Source organism: Scyliorhinus torazame, chromosome 13 (genome assembly GCF_047496885.1).
Source record: "Scyliorhinus torazame isolate Kashiwa2021f chromosome 13, sScyTor2.1, whole genome shotgun sequence".
NCBI lineage: Eukaryota > Metazoa > Chordata > Chondrichthyes > Carcharhiniformes > Scyliorhinidae > Scyliorhinus > Scyliorhinus torazame.
The window spans coordinates 171,564,400-171,581,649 of NC_092719.1; the positions used below are offsets into that span (position 1 = coordinate 171,564,400).

The window sequence follows — 17,250 nt, forward strand, 5'->3', positions numbered from 1 at the left end:
AAATGGCTGAGGAACTGAACAGGTTTTTTGGGTCGGTCTTCACAGTGGAAGACACAAATAACATGCCAATGACTGATGGAAATGAGGCTATGTCAGGTGAGGACCTTGAGAGGATTGTTATCACCAAGGAGGTAGTGATGGGCAAGCTAATGGGGCTAAAGGTAGACAAGTCTCCTGGACCTGATGGAATGCATCCCAGAGTACTAAAAGAGATGGCTAGGGAAATTGCAAATGCACTAGTGATAATTTACCAAAATTCACTAGATTCTGGGGTGGTCCCGGCGGATTGGAAATTAGCAAACGTGACACCACTGTTTAAAAAAGGAGGTAGGCAGAAAGCGGGTAATTATAGGCCAGTGAGCTTAACTTCGGTAGTAGGGAAGATGCTGGAATCTATCATCAAGGAAGAAATAGCGAGGTATCTGGATGGAAATTGTCCCATTGGGCAGACGCAGCATGGGTTCATAAAGGGCAGGTCGTGCCTCACTAATTGAGTGGAATTTTTTGAGGACATTAACTGTGCGGTAGATAACGGGGAGCCAAGGGATGTGGTATATCTGGATTTCCAGAAAGCCTTTGACAAGGTGCCACACAAAAGGTTGTTGCATAAGATAAAGATGCACGGCATTAAGGGGAAAGTAGTAGCATGGATAGAGGATTGGTTAATTAATAGAAAGCAAAGAGTGGGGATTAATGGGTGTTTCTCTGGTTGGCAATCAGTAGCTAGTGGTGTCCCTCAGGGATCAGTGTTGGGCCCACAACTGTTCACAATTTACATAGATGATTTGGAGTTGGGGACCAAGGGCAATGTGTCCAAGTTTGCAGACGACACTAAGATAAGTGGTAAAGCAAAAAGTGCAGAGGATACTGGAAGTCTGCAGAGGGATTTGGATAGGCTAAGTGAATGGGCTAGGGTCTGGCAGATGGAATACAATGTTGACAAATGTGAGGTTATCCATTTTGGTAGGAATAACAGCAAAAGGGATTATTATTTAAATGATAAAATATTAAAACATGCTGCTGTGCAGAGAGACCTGGGTGTGTTAGTGCATGAGTCGCAAAAAGTTGGTTTTCAGGTGCAACAGGTGATTAAGAAGGCAAATGGAATTTTGTCCTTCATTGCTAGAGGGATGGAGTTTAAGACGAGGGAGGTTCTGCTGCAATTGTATAAGGTGTTAGTGAGGCCACACCTGGAGTATTGTGTTCAGTATTGGTCTCCTTACTTGAGAAAGGACGTACTGGCACTGGAGGGTGTGCAGAGGAGATTCACTAGGTTAATCCCAGAGCTGAAGGGGTTGGATTACGAGGAGAGGTTGAGTAGACTGGGACTGTACTCGTTGGAATTTAGAAGGATGAGGGGGGATCTCATAGAAACATATAAGATTATGAAGGGAATAGATAGGATAGATGCGGGCAGGTTGTTTCCACTGGCAGGTGAAAGCAGAACTAGGGGGCATAGCCTCAAAATAAGGGGAAGTAGATTTAGGACTGAGTTTAGGAGGAACTTCTTCACTCAAAGGGTTGTGTATCTATGGAATTCCTTGCCCAGTGAAACAGTGGAGGCTCCTTCATTAAATGTTTTTAAGATAAAGATAGATAGTTTTTTGAAGAATAAAGGGATTGAGGGTTATGGTGTTCGGGCCGGAAAGTGGAGCTGAGTCCACAAAAGATCAGTAATGATCTCACTGAATGGTGGAGCAGGCTCGAGGGGCCAGATGGCCTACTCCTGCTCCTAGTTCTTATGTTCTTATGGTGATCTTTCCAAGGGCCAGTGGTGGCTCGATGGGCCGAATGGCCTCCTTCTGCACTGTAAATTCTATGATTCTATGAAATGAGCACACACCTCTGACATCCTTCCCGCCTAGCAGATATTTCAAATGCTATCAAGTGGAACCAACTTCCAGCTCATAACATCATGCAAAGGGAGAGTAGGAACCAAAAAAGGAGTAACATTCAGCCTTAAAAGCAGAGATGAAATGACACGACAGAAAGGCAAGAAAGGCTATGGTGATCGACGATGAATAATATGTTTTGCCAAAACCTCACTCGTAAAATAAAGGCCATCAGAAAGTGCCCTTGGGTGAAAAGTCTCCATCGTTGGTCACAATAAATACTTATAACATCCACAAACAGCAGATGTCAGCAGCATTAGGATAACCAGTAACCTTGAACAATTCTCACAAGGTCGCATGCTGGAATGTGGCGACTAGGGGCTTTTCACAGTAACTTCATTGAAGCCTACTTGTGACAATAAGTGATTATTATTATTATTATTATTATTAATGTGTGTCTCAGTTGCAATGGTTACATCTGTATTGTCCAGCCATCATTGTTGCGTATGGAAATGCCTTATTTCATGTCACTTATGTGGACCTAGTTGATTCTCTGTGATGAGATTGACAGATGGGCAGCACGGTGGCGCAGTGATTAGCACTGCTGCCTCGCGGCGCAGAGGACCCAGGTTCAATCCCGGGCCCGGGTCACTGTCCATGTGAAGTTTGCACATTCTCCCCATGTCTGCGTGGGTGTCACCCCCACAACCCAAAATGATGTGCAGGCAGGGTGGGTGAATTAGCCACGCTAAATTGCCCCTTAATTGGAACAAAAAGAGAATTGGGTTCTCTAAATTTAAAGAAAAGTAAACAAATAAAAAGAGATTGACAGACTTAATGGCACTGAGGCACAAAATGAGCCGTAATTGTGTGGGGTGAGATTTAGTTTGTACCTTTGAACGAACGTGGGACCTTGCATCACATTGATTAGCAAATCAATACCTGGGATTTGGAGAGGCATAAATGCAAAATCTATTTACAATAATGCAGATTATATGCAGTGAATGAACTGCTGTGCAACCAGTGAGCATTTGAAACTTCTTAATTTTTCTAACTCTCCCTCTATGTCTAGTGCAGCCCCTACTTGCACAGCAGAGGTGGAGGCAGCCTGTTGACCACTACCCCCTGGTTTCTGAGATGACTTTGGCAGATGTCCTCTGGAAGACTGAGGCCTGGAGGACTCCAGCCTGCTAAAGTTCTCCTGCTTCAGGGCAGGTACACCTCATCAGCCTGACCTGCTGCTGTTGAAGGGGCACGGGCAGGCAGGGGGATGTGAAGAAACAGTACATTCTTGGAGATTCATGGACTTCTGCCCCCAGGGTGTCGGGCTGACAATCCTCCCCCCTTTGGGTGCCCAAGATTCCTTCCCTGACTCCTTGAAGGTGAGGGGCACCTGGAGTGGAGTTAAAGTGCCCAATCTCCCTCTCGCATAACCACTGCCGGAACACACCCAGGGCCACACTGGAGTGCAGGTCCAAGTGCAAACCCAGCAGAAACTGTACACTCTGCTGGACCTGGGTCTCCAAGGTGGCTGCCACCCTTATGGAGATTTCAATGGGCTTGCATACCAGAGCCATGACATCGGACTCTTCCATCCTTTCTTCCAGTCTGATGATGGCCTCTTACAATCTTGCCTGATGTTCCCTGCCTGTCACTGTACCTCCAATATTTCTCCCAGGGCCAATTCCAAAGGTCCATCATCAGACTCGGACTCTGCAGGGTCCTGGTCTCCAGAATCCATCCGAGTATCAAAGGTTTCGGCTGCCCTGCCTCTACCTCCTGTGGACACGTGTCCAAGAGGTAATCACCAGATTGTGAACACAAGCGTACACTAGAACTAAGACCCACTGCGGTGTATGCATCGCCCTTAGTGGAGGGTCCAGGTGAACACAGTAATGTATCCACATCTGTTGGGTCTTCAGCATCCTCATCTGTAGTGGTCTAGGAGGTGGGGCTGAGCTGCTCATCCTGTGCCTTTTATTGCTTGTAACTGGTGTAGAGGCAGGAAATAATTAGTGATTAATTCGGCAAATACCTTCACAATAGGTCACTCTCAGTCAGTGTCCACATGTTGTTGATGCCTGGAGCCTCACGGTTTGTCGGAGGACTCCAATCTCACCTTCCACGCAGGAATGATCTCAGTCCTCTTCTGTGACCTCTGCTGCTTCCTCTTCATGGGAGGAGAGTATCTTCAGATCTGACCCCCTGGACCCCACTCTGGTCTTCAATCTCTCCCACCAATTATGGGCGAGCTTGCCCTGCACAAAGACAATTGGATTGACTGAGCATTATGGATGAAAGAGATTTTCATCCATAATGCTCAGCCCTCCACAGTAAGGCATTAAAACACCATTTATGCAGCATGTTACATAAAATTATAATCTTAGAGTGGCTGGCCGACATTGAGTGCTGATGTCCCATTTGGTACTGTGTAACATCCATGTGAACTCTAACCCTTACCCGCCTGCTGCACTTATGAGAGTCTGAGGAGAAGGCTCACCTACCCTGGCGGAATGCATCAGATTATTCGCCCTTTCCCTACACTGCAGCACAATCCTTCTTTGGGTGCCACTGGTACTGACCTCCCTGGCAATCTCTCCTGAGGCCATGTGGTCAGGTGGGTAGACCTCCGACTCCCAACTCTTGGAAAGGGAATCTCCCTTCCTGGATGGCCTGCAGAAGATAATCCAGGGAGGCCTTGCTGAACCGTGGAACCGAGGTTTAAATCCTTTAGGTGCCATTGATTTCCTGTCCAACGTGACACCTGGCCTGCAGAGAGTGAATGCGAGTGTCATTTAAATATGGCACCAGGATCTTTGACTCCATGAGGTAATGGCGGGATGAACCAATCACTGCCCACCTTGCCACGAGATTCGATGAGCTCCTTACTGATGTATAATTAATGAACTGATAAGCAGAAGGCGTGTGCAGAAATCTGCCCCACCGTCCATTGAAAATCAGGCTGACTTTGCATCCCACCACCACACTTAGTCTCCAGAATGGAAAATCCTGCCCATCATCTTTCAGATTTGAATGCTGACAATTACCGAGATTACCAATGTTCCAAACATCTAAACTTATTTTTTTAACCAGAAGTTCTGTCTTCCAGTTGAACTACTGACCTTACCAAAGAATCAGTGGCTCCTTCAAACATTTACCATCACAGAATCCAATCCTTGCCTTTGATCACCAACAGGAAAACCATTACTAATTTCGAACGTACTTGGAAAAGGCAATTACGTCTTAGACCATTTTTCCTCCTCTTCTGAGGCAATAAATCTTGTTGGGTCAGAGCTGCCATTCCCCAGTACCTCATCCACATGGGGAACTTTCATGTGCTGTTGGCATGGTTTCCATTGTGGAAGACATCATAGCTAAGCCCAAATCTGTCCTCACCTGGTGGTCACACACAACCACTTTTCACCAATGATCAATAATAGCGAACAAGAATAAGAACCTGATAGATTGATTTCCTCCTTGTGTAGTCCAAGATGTTAAGAATAGTTGTATTGCCCAAACATCAACCCTAGCCAAGACTAGCTGACCCAGTACAGAGCAGGGATTGAATCTGTTCATGGACATGGGTTCACTAGCACAATATAAGGTGCATTTACTCACTGAAGGAGCAATGGCACTTTACAAGTTAGCCTTGAACGACCGAAAGAGAATGTATCAGGGTCTCAAAGAGCAACAAGGTTACCCTAACCTAATGTCTGGCCAAACAACCCTGTTAACATTTAAGTTTCAAATATATAGAGTATTCCTCGTGTATGCATATGCCTGGGTTTTGATCTATATTTAAAATTATTTCAAATTAGATCATTCAAAATGACTTAAAAATTAAAATAATTGTTTCGCTCAATGCTTCAACAGCGTTGAGATTTTAACAGCTGAACCACATTGGTGTAAAGTAAATAACTTAACCTCAGCATTCCCAAGTGTGTGGAGCAATAGTAAACTCTGAACAGATTTGTAAATGTGCAGTTCATATGTAATCTTGCTTTTGTGTTCAGGTTCTTCCCAAGTCAGGAAAACAGGAAGATTGTTGAAGCAATAAAAACAGGTGAATTAATGTACGACTACAGATGGTTTGCTATTAATCAGAATTTTTAATCTGTGTATCTAAAAGTAGAAATCTGAGTAAACATTTAGCTGATAGCAGTATCTTATATTGTTGGCCTTAGTTGGCTGACCTTTTTACTGTGTCTTGTTTATTTTTGAGCTTGGTCTCTTAAATGCAGCAAATCCAGCCAAGATTTATATTTGGTAATGCGTAGATGGTAAATATATGGATTGATCACACTGAGTTCTATGTGTTACCATGTGATTAACAATAACTTGTGGATTTTAGTTTGCTTTCTAGGACTTTCTAGTGTTTGGTGAATTGACCATTGGGGAGGGGAAGGTGAAAAGAAATTTACATTAAATCATATTCCATTGAACTCAAGTACCCATTCAAATATCGCCACAGAGTGCTTCCTGCCACCTGCATTGTAGTATTTGGTCTCATAACATCCTTTGACACCTGAATTTTCCAGTTATAGTATGTCATCCCTCTTGTGCCAAAGCACAATCCGATCCTCATTTCTTGCTTGATAGGTTGTCTGAACTCTTGAAATTGCTTTCTTGTTACCAGAATCCTATAATTGACATGACTGAAGAATCTTTTATTTCTAGGCCAGGAAGCAGATGTGCGTCAGCTCTCCATTCATTGCTTTGCATTTAATGAAGCTGATGACAGAGGTTGGCTTCCTCTACATGAAGCAGCTGTACAATTAGATCAAGCAATTCTTGAAGCCACGTTTGAAGGTGACCATGTCAATTTTAATGTTGTTTGTTCATCTGAAATCAACTGTGAAAAAATTTATCCTGATTTATATATTGATCAATTACGTCTTCAGATGTGCTCCACCTCTCAGTTCTTGTTATTTCCTATAGCAATAGAAAAGCCACCTGAATCAGCTCATGATGGACAAGGGCTGCTATTGCTTTCCATGAATGATAATTGACAGCCAATTTGACGGAGACTGCAGCTTAACTCAATCCTGCACCTACCCAGTGCTTATGCATCTTTCAACAGGGGAAGAAGCCTTGTTGATTTTTGCATCTTCGGAGCAAGAAGACTTGCATCACTTGCTTTCACGCAAACTCACCAATCCCACACACATCGTATTACTGAACCATAAAGTAGGTTCCTTTTTTGAAGACTGTCACACAAGTTAGATGAGAGCTCAACAAACACATGTAGTCTAGAGATTCAATACTCACACTCACCCTACAGATGATCCTGGTTCCATGATAACTTGTACAATATTTGTATAATCCCTTAAAGCGGTTTCACAACAGAGGCTATTTGTAATACTGTAATTGCTGTCTTTTGTTTTGTTTTTATAAATTTAGAGTACCCAATTATTTTATTTCCAATTAAGGGGCAATTTAGCGTGGCCAATCCACCTAACCCGCACATCTTTGGGTTGCGGGGGTGAAACCCACGCAAACAGGGGGAGAATATGCAAACTCCACACGGACAGTGACCCAGGGTTGGGATTCAAACCCAGGTCCTCAGTGCCGCAGTCTCAGTGCTAACCACTGGCCCACGCGCTGCCCCTCTGTAATTACTGTCTTGTCTGTAAACCACATCCTCAACATAGACAAAGAATCAAAATTGGACCTGTCTGTCCCTCAGAGCTTAGTATAGCACCACGTGGTACATTTGTTTCACAAAGGTAGCGGGGAGAATCCACCTTTGAGCGCTCACCCATTAAATCAAATATAGAGTGTGCCCAGTTGTTAACCTAATATGTTGACTTGCTTAGTTAGCTTCACTTTAACTGTCAGCATTTAGTAAGAAGCTATTAAATATTGTATTCAATTCCTTTTTGCAACTGGATTAAGGTTTCTGCATAGTAGTTTCAATTCATAGAAAGACAGAGGGTAAAGAAGTTGCCTTATAAATAGCAAAATAATTCAGGTGCTGGGAATCTGAAATAAAAACAAACTACTGGAAATTACCCTGCTGGTCTGGCAGCATCTTTGTAGGGATAGAAACGGAGTCAATGAGCATGATTCAGCCTCCTCATTGCACCTGACATGGTGTCGGGCGAGACCATTGAATCTCGCAAGATTTGCGACGCTCAAAACGTCTCGCGAGATTCGTTGCAATCTGGATATCGCCTTCACTGGGCACAATCCAGATTCACCCGGCGCTCGGGACTCAACATCCACGAGTGGGAGACCTCACCAGGGTGCCATTTAGTATTGGTTCACCCAAACATGGACCAGGAGTAACAGCACCTGGAGGGTCTACCAGGCCATTGGAGACCCCTGGATGGTTGGCGACAGGGCAGGGTGGTACCCTGATACTCCCCCTGGCATCTGGGCACTGGCAGCCAGGGTGCCAGGCTGACAATTACAGGGATCGAGACTGGGGGGGCCTTACTAGGTTGGGGGGGGGGGGGGGGGGGGGTTGAGGAGGGGTTCCCGTTGGCCTCCCTAAGGTTGTGTGTGGGGGGGGGGGGGGGGGGGGGGGCGAGCCGGGTGGCTGAAGCTCACCAGCAAGAAATCCCTCTAAATGTGGCTTCAGCGGACAGAATTTCCCCAAGGCCAAAAAAATGGCAAAGTGCAGTTGAGTAGTGAGATGTTTCTTGGCACTGCAGGTGTGAAGAAACACCCCACTAAACACGCCGTTCAGCGGACCTTAACTCCAGTCCGCTGACTCATGCCCAATGTTTCAGATCAATAACAATCTCATCAGAATTTGTAAAGAGCTAGATTTGCAGCAGGCCACCATCCCTCCCCATATGAACGAGGTAATCATCCCTTCAATCTCTCGAAAAAATGCCTTTGGCAAGAAAATCGGCAGGCATTGGAAAATAAACAGGAATCGCGGCAACACGTTCATTTTAACCGCCTGTACCCGACCCGCCAGTGACAGAGGGAGCCCATCCCACCTTGCCACATCAGCTTTCACCCTCCCTACCAAACTAGAAATGTTGTACCTACGGAGTCCCCCCCAATCCCGAGCAACCTGCACCCCAGGTATGTGTAAAGTGAGACCCTGCCCAACGGAATGGCAGCCCGCCCTCCACACCTGCCCCCACCCCCGGCTGAGACACCACAAAATATTCACTCTTGTCTAAATTTAATTTGTACCCTGAGAAGGACCCAAACACCCGAAGCAGCTCCAGTATTCCCCCTATTGATACACTTGGTTCCAGCTTATCTTTGCATTTTTTATAATATTCCACCGGAAACCCATCCGGCCCTGCCACCTTCCCCGACTGCATCCTCCCAATCGCATCCTTTATCTCCTGCTCCACTGTCGCCCCTTCTAATGTAGCCCTGTCCGCCTCCCCTAACCTCGGGTAACTTTCTGCATATTTTAAACACATTTTACACTGGTACTGGTATAAAACAAGGAAGACTAGACTTTCAAATTATGTCAACTCCATTACTTGGAATTTCTAATGCGACTGCTTATGAAAATATTATAAGTTGAGTTTAGAACGGCAGACAAAAAAGATACACTCTGAACATTAAAAACCGCCGCATTGGGAACTATCCAATGCCAAACACTGAAGGAAGTTCTTCCAGTGAAGAGTAGAAAACACTAAAAGTAGGATTACTAAGGTTGTGAATTTATTAATGCTAACTGAAAACGTTAAAATCTCAAAGCCAAACTTTCCCTGCATACAGATAGGTGATCAAGAAGCCTTTCTGTGAAAATAAATTTGTTTTGGACCTCACACTGGTGACAAAGAGCAGAGCAATGTGTCACACCCCCCTTTTTAATATAATAACCATTGCAATTTACCACCTGTTACAGCATAGCAGCTGATAATACAGTAGTTGATTTTTTACTGTATTTGAATTGACAAATGTAGGCTTTTATTTCTAACTAAGTTTTAATTTCTTTGCAGCTTCTCACCCCAGTATGTGGGAGCGGAAGACCCTGAAGGGTGAAACACCTCTCTTTTTGGCAGTTCAGTTGAATCTAATAGATAATGTGCAGTATTTACTTGTGAAAGACAGCAATCCCAATGCCAAGGATGAAGAGGGCAATTCTGCTTTAATAACCGGTAAATCTCTCTTTAAATCTGTGCTACTTACCTTTATCAAAGATAAGGAGTGAAATCTGAATCAATTTAGTTATTTTACAATCTACTTACCTACTTGCCTGATTTAATGTTAGTATCATTAGAAATAAATATTTGTTGCTCCTCTGGGTTATCATATTTTCTAATCCGAAATGATTATAGAATAGTACAACAAAATGGAGGCCAGCCATTCCTTCGCGTCTGTGCCTTCATCTTCTTCAGTCTTAGATTTCATTTTGTTTTTATCTTATTTTGCACCCATCTTTCAAACAACATTTACACCCAGGCTTGATCATATTGATATAAAAGATGCCATGACTATATTTGAAGGAAAGCAGGGAGCTGTGCCAGTCCAATTGCCCACCGGAAACAGATTATTAAAGGATCTAAGACTTGATAAATCAAACAGAAGATTTCCGGTTACCAAGGGATGTTTTCTACATTTGTCAGAATCAATAATCAACATATTGTTAATCTTGTTTATGTGTTAGTTGAATTCTGAATGTCGCGAAACCAATGAAACCCACCTTCTTCTTTCAAAGCTATAAGAAATGGAACTCTTGATGCTACCTCGCTGTTGTTACGTTTTGGGGCAGCTGTGAATTTGGAATGCAATAATAAGAGGACAGCCCTGCACGAGGCTGCCAAACTGGGTAGGAAAGACTTAGTGGATCTACTTATTCGCGCTGGAGCCATTATAGACCCTAGAAGTGCGTTTGGACTCACTCCACTAGCTCTTGCTGCACAGAATGGACATACAGAAGTGGTGAAATGTTTACTCCAAAAAGGTAATGCATGGTTTGTGTGGGGTATCTAACCTACTGATTAGGGAGCACCCATAGTTGTTGCTCCGTGGTTGAAGCAATGTCTGATGGTTAAAACCCAAAGCAGAGTGACACACTGTCAGTTGAGTCTTAACAGGATGATGCAAGGCCACAGCGTCTTGCTTGATCCTAACTGAGATACAAACCCCAATTTCAGTGCACCATCAATGATTAGAACATATTAATTGCTGAATAGGAAAAGACCAAGGTCCATCTACTGTTCTGGCAGCCACAGTATACAAAATGAATGGAGTGACTGAACAATCAGAGCACTCAATCTCTACCAATTAATCTACATCAGAACCAGACATGACACACGGGAAATCCAGTGAGAATGACTTTGGGAACCATAGGCGCAGACCTTACTATTCGGCCCATGTTACCCTTGCCATGTGTTATAAAGTTGCTGAATAAAACAGCACCACAGGATGCCTCTTGATCCATTGTGCCTGTGTCAGCTTTTTGAAAGAGCTATCCAGATGTCGCATTCCTTACTTCTTCCATTGCAATTTATTTGTCTTCAGGTATTTATACAATTTATGGCTCAAATTACTCCTCAACCCTATATCATCATTTTCGTGGGGGAAAAAATCTAATTTACATTGAAAAAAATCTAATTCACATTGAACATTCTAACGGCTTCCACCACCTCCCTCAGGAACTGGTTCCACAGGTTGACCACTCACTCACTGAAATATTGGGTGGAATCTTGTGGAGATGACAGACCTGGGCGAGAGAGATGGCAAAACTTCCACATCGCCTCTTTTTGGAAAGGCCCAACTCATCTTGTGCCATTCAAGCACTTGGCAGGCCAGCAGACGCCTTCGCCTGGGACCCCAGGGGTGTGGGTCCAGCTCACTGAGTGCTGCTGACAAATCAGAGGCTGGCAGCTCTACAGTGCACAGCAGCACCACCAAGGAGGGTGGTTGCTGCTACTACACTCACTCGCAGCCTTGGACTGAAGGGGGATCCAGGCATAGCTGAGTGATTGCAGGGTCATAAGGTGGGGGTTGCAGGGGAGGGGGTGAGGTGGTTGGCAGTAAGGGCAGGGGGTGGCTCTCAGCAGTAAGTTAGTAGTAAGAAGGAAACTCAAGCAGAATTGTGGAATGAATTACCAGGGAGGTTGTTGAAGCAGACAAGTACAGTAGGCTTTAAAAAAGAGATTGATGGGTGTGGCAAGAAAGCAGGTTGCTGGCATTGATCTATGAAAAGTGACCAGCTTAATTGCCTGTTGACTTTTTTTTAACCTGTAATTGTTGTTTAAGAACACAGGAACAGGAGGAGCTAGTTTCATCATTCAATTGGATCATGACTTGTCTGTGTAGAGGTATTACGGTACCTGGTAATGCTGGAACACCATTGGTAGATATTGTACGTTTCCTATTGGTCAAGCTGTATGGTAGCTCCGCCCTGCAAGGCGGGGTATAAGAGGGGAAACATCTAGCTTATTAAACCCTTCAGTTGGACTACTACCTCGCTTTAGTGGTCATTGATCGTGCATCAGTCTGTATCTCAGTTCTATTTATTCTCTTTTGATTTATTTCCCTTGATACCTTTTCCTCATAGAAATCTGATGATCTTTGTCTTAAAATATTCAATTTATCCGGCATCAACCCCACTTGGGTGAGAGATTTTCACTTTTTCACTACCTGTGGTGTGAAATGTACTTCCTGATTCATTCCTGAATGGCCAAGCTTTTGTTTCCAGATTTCTTTTATTCTAGATTCCCGCATCAGAGGAAATAGCTTCCCCGTATCTGGTCGACTGATTTTTTCTTATTTGAAATGCCTCAGATCACTCCTCAATCTGCTAAATTAAGAGACTATGAACCAAGTTTATGCAATTTATTCTTTAATTTTATTCTTAGTTTCTAGTCATAAGGGGCGTCATTCTCCGACCCCCCGCCGGGTCGGAGAATGGCCGTTGGCCGCCGTGAATCCCGCCCCCGCCCCCGCCGAAGTCTCCGCTCCCGGAGATTGGGCGGGGGCGGGAATCCGGCCGCGCCGGTTGGCGGGACCCCCCGCTGGATTCTCCGGCCCGGATGGGCCGAAGTCCCGCCCAGGAATTGCCTGTCCCGCCGGCGTAAATCAAACCTGGTATTTACCGGCGGGACCAGGCGGCGTGGGCGGGCTCCGGGGTCCTGGGGGGGGGGCGCGGGGCGATCTGACCCCGGGGGGTGCCCCCACGGTGGCCTGGCCCGCGATCGGGGCCCACCAATCCGCGGGCGGGCCTGTGCCGTGGGGGCACTCTTTCCCTTCCGCCTCCGCCACGGTCTCCACCATGGCGGAGGCGGAAGTGACTCTCCCCACTGCGCATGCGTGGGAAACTGACAGCGGCCGCTGACGCTCCCGCGCATGCGCCGCATTTCCGCGCCAGCTGGCGGGGCAACAAACGCCATTTCCGCCAGCTGGCGGGGCGGAAATCCCTCCGGCGTCGGCCTAGCCCCTCAATGTTGGGGCTAGGCCGCCAAAGATGCGGAGACTTCCGCACCTTTTTGCCGGCGCGATGCCCGTCTGATTTGCGCCGGCTTTGGCGCCAGTCGGCGGGCATCCCGCCGTTGGGGGAGAATTTCGCCCAAGCTGTCAAACAAATTCCAACTTGACTTCCTTGGATCCAAAGCAGATGATATCACGCTACCCAATATTGAAATCCGTCTGCCATATTTTTGTCTATAAACTGAATCTGTTTATGTCCCTTTATAACTTCATGCTCCCATCTACACAACTTCCTGTTCTCAAAAATTTAATAATTGCAAGTTTGGATGTATAAGTTTCTATTCTTTAATTCACATCATCGATATATGTGATGAAAAGCTGAGGGAAGGATCCCTGTAATGGCCCTTGGAGAACACAGCTTGTCCCATCGGGGGGGGGCACGGTAGCACAGTGGTTAGCACAGTTGCTTCACAGTACCAGGGTCTCAGGTTCGATTCCCGGCTTGTGTCATTGTCTGTGCGGAGTTTGCACTTTCTCCCCATGTCTGTGTGGGTTTCCTCCGGTTTCCTCCCACAGTCCAAAGATGTTCAGGTTAGGTGGGTTGGTCATGCTAAATTGCACTTAGTGTCCAGAAAGGTTGGGTGGCGTTGCTGGGTTATGGGGATGGGGGTGGAGGTGTGGGCTTGGGTGGGGTGCTCTTTCCAAGGGCTGGTGCAGACTCGATGGACCAAATGGCCTCTTTCTGCACTGTAAATTCTATGATTCATTGCACCAAGTGCAATCCCTTTATCCCTTTTCTCTAGCTCCTATTTATCAAACAATTATCAAACCATGTCCCAAGGTTACATGTGCTCTTATGTTTACTCATAGGCTGCAAAACTAATAAAGTGTCCATCTGTTGTTATTTTTGGCACATCCATCCATTATTAGAGAATAATGAATGGCTTAGATAGGCTGGACGTAGGGAAGTTGTTTCCATTAGCAGGGGAGACTAGGACCCGGGCCCGGGCACAGCCTTCGAATAAAAGGGAGTCACTTTAGAACAGAGATGAGGAGAAATTTCTTCAGCCAGAGAGTGGTGGGTCTGTGGAATTCATTGCCACAGAGGGCGGTAGAGGCCGGGACGTTGAATGTCTTTAAGACAGAAGTTGATAAATTCTTGATTTCTCGAGGAATTAAGGGCTATGGAGAGAGCGGGTAAATGGAGTTGAAATCAGCCATGATTGAATGGTGGAGTGGACTCATAGAACATAGAAAATACAGCACAGAACAGGCCCTTCGGCCCACAATGTTGTGCCGAACCTTTGTCCTAGATTAATCATAGATTATCATTGAATTTACAGTGCAGAAGGAGGCCATTCGGCCCCCTGAGTCTGCACCGGCTCTTGGAAAGAGCACCCTACCCAAACTCAACACCTCCACCCAACACCAAGGGCAATTTTGGACACTAAGGGCAATTTATCATGGCCAATCCACCTGCCCTGCACATCTTTGGACTGTGGGAGGAAACCGGAGCACCCGGAGGAAACCCACGCAGACACGGGGAGGACGTGCAGACTCCGCACAGACAGTGACCCAAGCCGGAATCAACCCTGGGACCCTGGAGCTGTGAAGCAATTGTGCTATCCACAATGCTACCGTGCTGCCCTTAAGAACAAATAAATCTACACTATAATCATTTTACCGTAATCCATGTACCTATCCAATAGCTGCTTGAAGATCCCTAATGTTTCCGACTCAACTACTTCCACAGGCAGTGCAGTCCATGCCCCCACTACTCTCTGGGTAAAGAACCTACCTCTGGAACCTACGACTCGATGGGCCGAATGGCCTTACTTCCACTCCTATGTCTTATGGTCTTATATTTTATTCTGCATTTGTTTGTCTAAGTTTATTTGTAGAACCTATCTGATACATAATAAGGAAAATAAGTTTAGAAACTTGATAGGTTTGGAATTGTATATATTTTAATATGGGGCAAATCACTGTTTAAAAATAACTGGGGTCTTATTTTATGATAAAGTGCCCAGTGAAGTGATAAGGAAATGCATCATGGAAGCTGATTCTATTCTCTCATCAGAATAGTCACCAGGCGATCTTTTTAAAAAAATATTGTTTCTCCTTCCAGTCTGTCTCCCAAACATTCTGCTGCTGAAAGGCTACGAAATATGACTTTCGAGCAGAAAGATCCTTGGTCTGTGCTAAGCTGCCTGGTCAACACATGTGTCACAATTGGCTTTTTCTACTTTACAACATCAAATCTCCTTATGATCCCAAATCGTGTTTAGTGCTAAATTTGCAGAATTTTTTGGTGCAAACACTTGCTCTTTGGAAATTGGGCTTGTTCAAACTCATTCCACATTATTCTGTTGCAGCTGACAAAAGGGAGGACACGCTTGATCTCACTCAGAGTTGAATCCAAACCAAGCCTAAGTATGTAAGAGTGGGTATCATACCCACGTCCCATCCAACTTCACTCTTATGACGGGTTGCATCTGAACCAGAGGGGCACCAATATCCTGGCAGGGAGGTTTTCTAGTACACTTCGGGAGGGTTTAAACTAATTTGGCAGGGGAATGGGAACCGGATTTGTAGTCCAGCAACTAAGGTAGCCGATATTCAGGACGCCAAAACAGGCACGGAGATGGGTTGAAGTGTGTATACTTCAACACAAGAAGCATCAGGAATAAGGTGGGTGAACTTAAGGCATGGATCGGTACTTGGGACTACGATGTGGTGGCCATCATGGAAACTTGGATAGAAGAGGGGCAGAAGTGGTTGTTGGAGGTTCCTGGTTATAGATCTTTCAATAAGATTAGGGAGGGTGGTAAAAGAGGTTGGGGGGGGGGGGGGGGTGGCATTGTTAATTAGAGATAGTATAACAGCTGCAGAAAGGTAGTTCGAGGGGTATCTGCCTACTGAGGTAGTATGGGTTGAAGTCAGAAATAGGAAAGGAACAGTCAACTTGTTGGGCGTTTTCTATAGGCCCCCCAATAGTAGCAGAGATGTGGAGGAACAGATTGGGAAACAGATTTTGGAAAGGTGTAGTCACAGGGTAGTAGTCATGGGTGACTTCAACTTCCCAAACATTGAGTGGAAACTCTTTAGGTCAAATAGTTTGGATGGGGTGGTGTTTGTGCCGTGTGTCCAGGAAGCTTTTCTAACACAGTATGTAGATTGCCCGACCAGAGGGGAGGCCATATTGGATTTGGTACTTGGTAATGAACCAGGGCAAGTGATAGATTTGTTAGTGGCGGAGCATTTTGGAGATAGTGACCACAATTCTGTGACTTTCACTTTAGTAATGGAGAGGGATAGGTGCGTGCAACAGGGCAAGGTTTATAATTGGGGGAAGGGTAAATATGATGTTGTCAGACAAGAATTGAAGTGCATAGGTTGGGATCATAGGCTGTCAGGGAAGGACACAAGTGAAATGAGGAACTTGTTCAAGGAACAGGTACTATGTGTCCTTGATATGTATGTCCCTGTCAGGCAGGGAAGAGATGGTCGAGTGAGGGAACCATGGTTGACAAGAGAGGTTAAATGTCTTGTTAAGAGGAAGAAGGTGACTTATTTAAGGCTGAGGAAACAAGGTTCAGACAGGGCGCTGGAGGGATACAAGATAGCCAGGAGGGAACTTAAGAAAGGGATTAGGAGAGCTAAGAGAGGGCATGAACAATCTTTGGCGGGTAGGATCAAGGAAAACCCCAAGGCCTTTTACACATATGTGAGAAATATGAGAATGACTAGGTCCGATCAAGGACAGTAGCGGGAGATTGTGTATTGAGTCTGAAGAGATAGGAGAGGTCATGAACGAGTACTTTTCTTCAGTATTTACAAATGAGAGGGGCCATATTGTTGGAGAGGACAGTGTGAAACAGACTGGTAAGCTCGAGGAAATACTTGTTGGGAACGAAGATGTGTTGGGCATTTTGAAAAACTTGAGGATAGACAAGTACCCCAGGTCTGACGGGATATATCCAAGGATTCTATGGGAAGCAAGAGATGAAATTGCAGAGCCGTTGGCAATGATCTTTTCGTCCTCACTGTCAACAGGGGTGGT

General features: G+C 45.4%; 1 protein-coding gene across 2 annotated transcripts in view; it reads left to right on the top strand.

Annotated features, from left to right (window-relative positions):
• Positions 1-17,250, top strand: part of asb14a (ankyrin repeat and SOCS box containing 14a) — a 50,150-nt gene that overhangs the window by 13,596 nt on the left and 19,304 nt on the right. Inside the window, exons 3-6 of one of the 2 annotated variants that reach the window (XM_072472437.1) lie at positions 5,846-5,895; positions 6,510-6,641; positions 9,752-9,910; positions 10,471-10,716. In XM_072472437.1, the coding sequence (XP_072328538.1) occupies positions 5,846-5,895; positions 6,510-6,641; positions 9,752-9,910; positions 10,471-10,716 (587 nt within the window). The remainder of the gene's footprint in view (positions 1-5,845; positions 5,896-6,509; positions 6,642-9,751; positions 9,911-10,470; positions 10,717-17,250) is intronic. The other variant, XM_072472439.1, reaches the window with a different exon arrangement.